This window comes from Gouania willdenowi, chromosome 18 (assembly GCF_900634775.1).
Source record: "Gouania willdenowi chromosome 18, fGouWil2.1, whole genome shotgun sequence".
Taxonomy (NCBI): Eukaryota; Metazoa; Chordata; class Actinopteri; order Blenniiformes; family Gobiesocidae; genus Gouania; species Gouania willdenowi.
In genome coordinates, this window is record NC_041061.1 from 5,140,080 (window position 1) to 5,151,200 (window position 11,121).

At 37.8% G+C, this 11,121-nt stretch overlaps 1 protein-coding gene across 7 annotated transcripts in view; it reads right to left on the bottom strand.

The window, feature by feature from the left end:
- Window positions 1-11,121, bottom strand: part of shroom4 (shroom family member 4) — a 104,178-nt gene that overhangs the window by 60,449 nt on the left and 32,608 nt on the right. For 3 of the 7 annotated variants that reach the window (XM_028474088.1, XM_028474087.1, XM_028474086.1), the window contains one exon: window positions 7,863-8,086. In XM_028474088.1, coding sequence (XP_028329889.1) covers window positions 7,863-7,985 — 123 coding nt within the window. In that variant the 5' untranslated portion in view covers window positions 7,986-8,086. Of the gene's footprint in view, window positions 1-7,862; window positions 8,087-8,261; window positions 8,398-11,121 lie in introns of those variants that run through there. The other 4 variants (XM_028474089.1, XM_028474093.1, XM_028474091.1 and 1 more) reach the window with 2 other exon arrangements.

Here is an 11,121-nt window from a genome sequence, read left to right on the forward strand (position 1 = left end):
GCAAGTTCATGATGTCTTCTTTTTTAATAATATATTAAGGTGTTGTTTATTTTTAAAGTTTACAACTTTTTTCAGGAAATGCACTTTGATCTCCAGAAACCGCCTGTGATTGGCTACTGAAAAGAGTGACCAAAGAAAAAAAATACCATTTGAAGGCAGTCAGCCCTTACTTTTCTCAGCATCTAACAAAAACCAAAGAATAATATGTTAAGGTTTCATTTATTCAGACAACTGTTTTTCAGGAAATCTCCTTTGATCTCCTGACATGTTTCGCTTTGATATTTCCTTTGAATTCCGCGTAACAATTCCATCAAGTTCTTCTTGTCTTCTTTTTGAATAATATATTAAGGTTTCAATTACTCGGACAACTGATTTTTAGGAAATTTACTTTGATGTCCTGACATGTTTCGACTGTCAACTGCCAGTCTTCTTCACAGACGTCTGCTGATCTCTTTGATGTTTCCTTGACTTCCACATAACAATTCCAGCAAGTTCTTGTTTGTCTTTTTTTTATAATAAAGAACAGAAAAATCTTGCTGGAATTATTATGTGGATAAAAATCAAGAAAATTTCAAAACGATCAGCAGACGCCTCTGAAGAAGACTGGCAGTTGACCGCCAAAACATGTACAGTAATTATTTTAATAATGATAACGCATAATAATTCTAGTAAATTATTTTTGTCTTCTTTTTAAGGCTTAATTTATTCAGACAACTGTCTTTCAGGTAATTTACTTTGATCTTCTGACATGTTTTGACTGTCAACTGCCAGTCTTCTTTAGAGGCGTCTGCTGATCACTTTGATATTTTCTTGATTTTTCCCATGTAATAATTCCAGCAAGTTCTTTTTGTCTTCCTTTTGAATATGAGAAAGATCAGCAGATGCCACCGAGGAAGACAGACAGTTGACAGTCAAAACATGTTAGGAGATCAAAGAAAAGAGGAGGGATTATTAATTTGGGCTAAGAATACTTTGGGAATCAAAGAATGAACCCATTTGTAAGACCAAAGTCTGTGGAAATGTTTCTGTTTGCACAAAAACACCAAAGATACCTCCTAAAGGTTTCCGCATTGCATGATCCAAATGCATCAAAGGAGAAGTTGACGGACCGCCTGCCACTTTGGGAAACGTGTGGGAGGAGGGAGACTTCACAAAGCTCTGCACATTCAACTCGCGTTTGCATTTGGAATCCGATGGAAAAACATGCGCAACTGGAGAAACGGCACTTCCTGAAGAAAGGCAACAGTCAGGGAATCTTAAGTAGAGACTGAATGAGGGCAGACCTGCTCCCGGAGGGTCAGGGATATTTAGTTACACTCAGAAAACCACATACATTTTATTCTGAAGGGCATTTATTTATCTTCCCATCATCTGAATCTGTTTGAATCCCAATGGTGGTAGAATACAGTCATATTCATCAAGACTTTCTCAAAAGCGATACACCGTATAGCGATATTGTTTGGATTGATATAGCTTTACTTCAAAGTTTATTTTGCACAAAAATATTAGTTTTAAAAGTCTCTATTTCCCCTGTTTTTGCCCTTAAAACTCAGATTTTCCATTTCAAAGTTTCACAAATTTTTCTGCCACTTTTCCATTTCACAGGACAACTCGATGACTAGTCAAACTGTAACACGCAGTGAGAGATTTTAAACAGGATTACGGGCAGAACTGAACGTATTTGTCAGTTTGTCACATTTTCCAGACATTCTATCACCCGTTTTCTTGTGAAAAATAAAGATTTAAGGGAAAGAGAAAAATTGACCGTTTGATTTTTCCATTTCAGAACGTAAATTTCTACTGGAGTTGTGGATAATCTATGGTTTTAGACAACAAGAGCATACTTTCCCCTCTACTCTTCCTCATCTACCAAGATCTTGCCATAAAGGAGGCCGCTGACACCCAGCCACAGACAAATGTCCTAGCATACGCTGACGACATCGCCATCACAACCAACTCACAAAATGGTTTGAATGCTTGAATAAACATGTACTCAAGCTCAATTTAGGAAGAACAGAAATAGTAGTGCTCAGCAGATGTCTACTGATAGTAGATTTGGAGGTACCCGGTTAAAACAAGTAGGAACGTTTCAGTATCTAGGCAGCCTGCTGTCTGAGAATGGACCGATAGACTTAGAGATCAATGAAAAAAAATCAAGAAGTTTTCGCAAAACCTGGGATTCCTCTATAAGTGTCTCGAAAACAGACACGTTCCAGTAAAAGCCAAAAAGATTATACACATGAAAATACTGCGCCCTATCCTGCTTTGTGGTAGTGAAACATGGAACGTCAACAAAAACTACATAAAAAATAGATATCCGTTTGATAAATGGTGTAACGAGAATGGACAAATTCTGCAATGTTGCCCTATGTAAAAGGTTGAAGGTTATACCACTCGCTGATAAGATTAAGAACAGCCAACTCAGATGGTTTGGACACCCAGGGCATCCCATCTCCATGACCTACAACTACACAGTGGAAGGTACTAGTAACTAGTACTGGGAGACGATGGTTCCAGTACGTGAATGAGTACCTAAATGAAAAACAAACATGTCTAGCCGACGGTAAAACAAGGATAGGACTGAATGATACAAACTGATAAGTGTTCCTGACGGACAGGCATCCGCCCACCTGGAGTTTGGTAAGAAGGTAAGAAGGAGGATTTATTTTTTTACGTTTGAGAGCATGAATTTTACTTCCTCTGTTTGTTTTTCTCGATCACAGGAAAGCATGACTCTCCAACCACAGCATAAGGTCCAATAACTGTTTCAATAGCTGTGTTTCCATTACCCTTGGAAAAGTGCAAAATCTAAATAGCGCAATTAAAACTGGTAATAAAAATACTTGAATTTCAAAAAACACTCAAATATTGATAAAAGCTTTTTACGCTTTCATGAAGAGGAATTTCAGATGCAAAATCGCTATGGAGACACACAAATACATGTCACAGAACATGACGTACCTGTTCACATGACCACAAAACATTGCGCGGTACGTGTGGACAGAAGAGAAAACCAACACATTTATAGTGTTATACTTAAAAATGATTACAGCCACATTAGATGTGAAACAACAAAGGAATACAAAGTGTTATAAGGAAGTTTATCGCGTCCGTTATCCTGTAGCAAAGTCTCGTGGGATGAGATTTCACGGGAGCTACGAGGCTCAAAAACATCCTTCAATGGAAACGCGTTCAAAGCGCCACTATGTATACTTTGTAAAAACTTTAAAAAATATTGCTTTTATTTTTGCAAAAAACTGTAATGGAAACACAGCTGATGATACATTTTACAAATTGTAGGTTTTAATGTTTTTAAATCTTACATAATTTAATCTTCACTCTTTATTGAGAAATAAATGTCACTCAGCCCTAATATGATACACACAGGGTTGAACGTTGACTGGTTTTATTTATCCTGGTTGCACTCCAGGATAAATGGTGGGAACTGTTGTAAATCCTGATGACGAAGGGTTAAATGAGAATAAAGAGTGCATCCTTTACTAGCGGATATGCTGGAGCGATGGGAAGTGAGAGGATTATGAAGGCATTCAGCTGTGCCTCAAGGACTGAACCATTAACCACGGGAAACACACACACCATGTTTCCTACTTTAGTGCTAACTAACTAGCCTTCTGTTTTACCGTGTGTGTGTGTGTGTTTCTTCTTTTGTTTTTTTGAGTGGATGTAAAACAGCTCGGTCGGATTTCAATCTCCCACTCATTTATTCCCAGGCTCGTGTTACTGTTGTTTCCATCCAGATGACTGGGACACACTGGAACACACTGGGCCACAGTGGGACACACTAGGACACACTGGGACACACTGGGACACAGTGGACCAGAGTGGACCACAGTGGGACACACTGGGACACACAGGGACACACTAGGACACACAGGGACACAGTGGGCCACACTGGAACACAATGGGACACACTGGGACACACAGGGACACAGTGGGCCACACTGGAATACAATGGGACACACTGGGACACAGTGGGACACAGTGGGCCACAGTGGGCCACACTGGAACACAATGGGCCACACTGGAACACAATGGGACACACTGGGACACACTGGGACACAGTGGGCCACACTGGAACACACTGGGACACACTGGGACACACTGGGCCACAGTGGGCCACAGTGGGGCACACTGGGACACACTGGGACACAATGGGACACAATGGGACACACTGGGACACAGTGGGACACAGTGGGACACAGTGGGACACACAGTGGGACACACAGTGGGACACACTGGGACACACTGGGACACAGTGGGACAGGCCTTACCATCCACTGTGACTGGATACAGCTTTTCAAAGAGCAGCAACATTAGCCACGTTTACATGGGAGCTTTAATTCAGAATAAAAGAATAAAATCCTCTTTAAACGGACCTTGTAAACACTTCATTCCCAATGCTAATTAAATTCTGAATTAAACTTAAATCTGAATTAGGTGGCTGGTTTGTTCTGTTTTTTATTCCGAATCTTTCTTATAAACACTTAATTCCACTTTAAGTTAATTACGGTCGTTCTGCGCATGCGGAAGTTGACGCGATGGTGACAACATGATCCAGGATGGCCGCCTGGACTAGAGCTGAGCCTATTTATTTAATAAGAGCCCTAAAAGACATAGATATAATGAAAAGAGTGGATGGACGGAGGCATAAACGTGCAGACGTTCACATAGATTTATTACACACACACACACACGGACAAGTGGACTTATTATACACACACACAAATGTTAGCAAACAGAACGTCTTCATTAACAGATGAAGCACCAGAGCTTCACTATTGATGCGCGGATCATAATAAAGTTGATTTTTGACTCATGGTCCTGTATAGTGGAGGTTAGAACAGCTGTAGCATTAACTGATGGCTCTGATTGAGTTCTATTTCCCTTCTCCGCTGCTACATCTCTCTCCTTCTGCCCGGAGCAAAGTGAAACCGTGTGTTATTGTCGAGCTGCTGCTTCAAAACTCATGTGGTGTTCTGCGTTGTAGACGAAAAGAAAAGGTTTGTTGTATGTTTTATTCCGTGAGACGTGTACATGTCACGTTCTCCACCTGTCCAATCAGAACCCTTCCAAACCCCCAGACCTAAAGCGGAATTGAATAAAGCAGAATAAACCGCTTTTCCATGTAAACCTCAATTCAGGAATTACGATTTCGAAGCAGAACACTTTACTTCTGAATAACTAATTCTGAATTAAAAAACATCATGTAACTGTGTCTAGTGAAACAAAGGCACAAAAAGGGATCTTATGAACTGGACGCACACAACACACCACACACACACACACACACACACACACACACACACACACACACACACACACACACACACACACACACACACACACACACACACACACACACACACACACACACACACACACTGATGATAACGACCGGCAGTAACTCAAAGACAGCACATCGCCTCCTGTGGGGCCAAACTGTGGGAAGAGACTGTGGAGGAAATGACGCCTAGCCAGAACTTTAACGCATCGTCAGCGCCTGAGAACATGCACTAAATCTGTGAGCTCACCGAGCAGCAAACTGCACAGTGAGCAGCAGACACTGAGCAGCAGACTGTGTCATCACAGTGACAAACAAGCTTACAACCGCTCTGCAAACAGCTCCACGTTATGTTTCAGGGGTTCCCGTGTCCCACAGAGCTAAGGGCCTAATGACGAGTCACATGACGGTTATGATATACTACAGGAGCTCAACAGAGTCGTTGGTTTGACTTTCACACAAAAAATGCTTTTACTCGTTACACTTTTTTTACAAAACTGATTATTTGTACCAAAACACATCAGTTACTAAAATGAAACGTTCTGCTTTAAACTCAACATGTGTCTCACTGGTTTTGTGTGAAACAACACACAAAATTACATAAAAAGTCAACAAAATGACAGAAAGATAGACAAAAAAAATACACATAACATCATAAACACACGGAATGACACAAATAAATACAGAAAATAACAGCAGGATACACAAAATAACAACAAAAATACACAAAATGACTCCAGAAACACACAAAATAAGTTAAATAACATAAAAACACACAAAGTGACACAAAATAATAGAAAAAAAAACTAAATACACAAAGTGACAACATAAATAGACAAAAGAACACAGAATTTAAAAAAAAATGCTCAAAATGACAACAAAAATACACAAAAAAACAGTAAGCACACAAAATGACAAATAAAACACACTAAAGGACGTCAAAGATATACATTATGACTTCAAAAACACACCAAATGACACTGAAAATACACATAAGAGTATTACAAAAACACACCAAATGTCATCAATAATACAGAACATGACAGAAAGCTACATATCAAAACCTTTGTTTTTTCCTGTGATGCTCAGATTTGTCATTAGTTTGATCAGATTATCACACTTTGTTTCTCCTGCTGTGATCAATGTTTCCATCTGTGATCTAGATCAGTCAAAGTCAGCACATGTGATAAAAGCCTGTAACACACAGAGAACCTGCAACTCGCTCTCAGTCAGCAGCGGTGGTGAATGCAGAAACAGAGGCTCCCTGTTAGCACCCCTGGGGTCGACCTTTGACCTCCCGCTGCTGCGTTGGATTATACACAGCTTCACATTCACAGACAGTGACAGCTAGCAAACATCAGGCAGCAACCGGATACGCACGTTAGCCTCGGATCAGAACCGTTCACTCACTGCAGGAGGGAAACGTTCACACGGCCACAGATGAGCGTGTACCACCATTTACTGATAAATATGGAAATAAACTATGAAACCTTTCATTCCAGAAAGTTTATTCCCTCTACTTTTTGAATAACATGTTACTGTTTCATTCATTCACACAAATTTTCCCAGGAAATTTACTTTGATCTCCTGACATGTTTCAAATGTCAAATGCCAGTCTTCTTCAGAGGCGTCTGCTGATCGCTTTGATGTGTCTTTGACTTCTGTGTAATAATTCCAGCAAAGTTCCTTTTGGATAATATGTTAAGGTTTCAATTATTCAGACAACTTTTCCCAGGAAATTTACTTTGATCTCCCGACATGTTTAAAATGTCAACTGCCTGTCTTCTTCAAAGGCGTCTGCTTATTGCTTTGATGTGTCTTTGAGTTCTGCAAAATAATTCCAGCAACTTCGTTTTGGATAAGGATTCAATAATTCAGTCATTATTTTTTCTTTTTTTTTTAGGAAATGTACTTTCATGTCCTGACATGTTTCAACTGTCAACTGCCAGTCTTCTTCAGTAGCATCTGCTGACCACTTTAATGTTTTCCTGACTTCTGCGTAATAATCCCAGCAAGTTCTTTTTGAATAATATGAAACTTTTGTTCCTTTCACAATAAGAGCCTTATATAAGCAATAAACACATCTTTTCAATCAAAGAAAAAAGTGTTGAAATGCATTTTTTGCATTTTAAAACTTATTTATCAAAAATATATTTTTTGATTGAATAATAAAGACAAATTTACCTCTATAGAATTAAATTAAATAAGATTTAAGTGTTTTGATTTTATTTTGAAAACCTTGCCCTTGTTACTGAGTTTCTGCTCATCTCGTAAAAAAATCTACAGTAGCGTTACCAGGAATAAGGCTGATAGACAAAGGAAAACCGCAGTTTTGACTCACATTTCCACATTGGCAAAGCAAAATTGTGGGAAAACCAGATGAATCGGTAGAAATAATCCAACTAACACTATGATTATAGACTTAAATAGATGAGAAAAGTTTAAATGAAGATCTGTAAAAGTTGAGTTTTTGCAGTTTTAAAGATGTGCACAGACTAAATATTTGCAGGATAAACATAGTAATGTGTATGTGTGTGTTTTGCAGTGTGTGTGGACCTACTTTGGTGATGATGAGCGGCTCTCCATGCTCCAGTCCTCCTTTCACCGTGAAGCCCCACGGAGCTCCCCCGCTCAGCTGCACCTGGATGTGGTGGAAGGAGACGAGCTGCTCCACCGTCTCCATTCTGCAGTCTGAGTAGTAGTAGTAGTAGTGGTGGCTCCTAGCTCGGGTAGCGGTCCTCCGTGCTCTCCATCCCCGCTCTAACGTTCACTCCGAGCGGACTGCTGAGTGGGACGAGCCGGGAGGGAAGAAGGGGTGGGAGGGGAGGGGAGGGGAGGGGAGGGGGAGCCAAAGTTAGTCAAGTTATCTACACGAAGCACACGAATGTTGGTTAAATGTTCCAAAACCTGACTTTTATGTTGTATTTAAACACACAACATGTTAAACGGTACTACTTACCTTTAGGTTAATTTAAATAAACGTTAATTTGTAGATAAATAGTGAAATTTGGTTTACTTTTAGCCAAAGTCCGAACAAAACGAGTTAAGTATCGCGAGAACTGACGGGATTTCGTGAGAACGTCCTCACTCCGCCGCCATCTTACTGGAGACTTTTTAAAAAATATCTATATATAAAAAAAAATTTAAAAAAATCTATATATAAATTGTATAACAACAATGACAAAAGTATGTATACATGTATTAAAAATACTCAAACGGTCAAAACAGACAAAATATTCCCGTGATATATAAATAAACTGGAAAGAGAAACAACAGCAGTTCTTATTAAGATACATTAAAAAACAATAAATAAATAAATAAAATAACAACACACAAATCTGAATCGACATCAAAAATTTGCCCAATAAAATGATAACGTTAAAGATATTTTGTGTTTGTTTTCCATTGCTCAGAAATCCAAATATAATAACTTTACTGGAAAAATCCTGGAGATTGGGAATCCTGAGGAAAAGCCAGTTCCAAGTTTCCAAGAAAAGTTTAATATTTTCTCACATTGTGATTAACTGCTGAAAATATTAAAACACTGCTGAAATTTTGTTTATTTTTTAGATTGCATATTCTTTAAAATAAAAATAAAACCTTTTTCCATTAAACACGTTTTATTTTGAAATTTTCGTCAACTGTCTCCGGCGTCACTGACGTCAACTCGACGCATCCGCAAACTTTTGGAAAAACTTTTCACATCCTGGGCATGTAGCCCCGCCCACTTTGCAGGAATAACCGCTGGATTGACAGATGGTTTTCTTATATTCTAGCCAATAGGAGGGTTTAAAGTGGAAGGGGCTAGTGACGTCACTGCTTTATAACGGCATCATGCGGAAAGAAATTAAGCCGCTACAAAATCACAGCGTCTGAAACACAGCTGACGACTATATATTTATTAACTCATAACAGAACAACATATATATGATTTAATTCAAACACTTTGTTTATTCAGCTGTTCACATATATACTTTAGACTTTAAATACCGCCATAAAATTTACTTTGACTTCACAATGACTTATATTTCCTCTTTTTTTTTCATTTATTAATTGTTCTTAGCCTTGTTTTTGAAGTTTTTATTGATCGTGTATGACTTATGCGCAGCAGTGTGGTTAACTTGTTTGTAAAAAGTACAATATAAATTTAAAAAAGTGGAATGGATTAGATTTACATACAGTTTGATACATTTCCTGTAAGCATCATTCAATGTAGACATAGGAGGCGGCTCAAGGGCCACATGTGGCCCCCAAAACAATGAGGTCTACTCTAAAGGACTTCAAAAATCTAATAAACGACAGAGAAAAGAGAACGACAAAAAAAAACCCACCAAAAATATCACAAAATATACAACACAACAAAGAAAAACACCAAATGTCTCAAAAAAACACACAAAATGACAAAATAATACACAAAACTTCAACCAAAAATACATAAAATGACTCCAAATACGCAGGACGACAAAAACATACACACAAAATGACTCCATGAACAAAAACCACAAAAAACACACAGAACAGAAGCAAAAACCAACAAAATGACTCCAAAAAACACAGAAAATGACCAGATAATTCACAAAACAGCAACAAAAATACATAAAATTACTCCAAAGATACACAAGACAATTACCAAATTACACTTAAGTAACACAGCAATTTCCAAATCAAGCAAAATGACTAACAAAACATATAAAACAACAACAAATCATATAAAACAACAACAAATATGTACACAAAATGACGCCATAAACATCTACAGTAACAAAAATGCACAAAATAATTCCAAAAACCAACAAAGCCACAACAAAAACAAATAAACTGCTTTGTTTTTTGCTGTATTAATGCTCTGATTGGTCACTATTCTATTGATGACATGATGTCATGTGTGATAATGTGGCCCTCAGATCAGATACTATCACAGTTTTGTGGCCCCGCTGTGATAAAAGTCGCCCATCTCTGACCAAATGAATTGGATTCTGTTTTGTCATCAATGTTTTACTCTCAGTGTTCAGACTGTTGCTTTCACACAATACATTTTATTAGAAACAACAAAAACAGAAATGTTCAATTTCAAAGTTTTGTGTATAAAAGCAAATGAGGTAAAATCGAAAAGGTACAAACCTGTCCACTAGAGGTCGCCCTGTTTTTAAACTAAAGTTCAGAAGTGAACAGCAGAGGCACCAAAACACCAAAAATATTGGATTTAACGCGTTTCTATTTATACTGAAAGTAAAATGCGACATTGCTCGGATGCAGAACAATGGGACTAAATGTTCAGTGAAGAAATTTGACATTGTTCTGTGAACATTTGACTAATTTGCTCAAAAACAAAGGGAACAATGTAAATAGTCATTATTTAAAGGCTGTTATGTCATGTTATGAACACAACAGAGTAAATAGAAAGGTTGATGGAAGAAAAATTATGAATAATGGAAACAAAAATAATGCACATGTTTAGTTAAACTGAATCACTATAAAAACAAGTCTATCGTGTTTCGTTATCTATTATTCCCTTTTCCTCTAATTTTAACACTTTATTATAACTTCTTTCAGCATGTGGTTCTCTAAGTTAATTAAAAATTTCCGCATGTTGGAATTTGTGAAAACTTTATGTAAATATTTCCTTTAAAGATTAAGAGAACAGATTAAACACAAAGAAAAGATAAAGCAGCCCGTTCCTCCTCTTGTTCTTAAAAAGTTTGACACTTTTGTTGAACTTTTGTCATTAAAAGAATATTTAAAAAAAATCTTATTTCCCTTCAAAATAAAACTGCGTTTTTCTTCTAATCTTAATACATTTGCCACCACATTTTGATTTT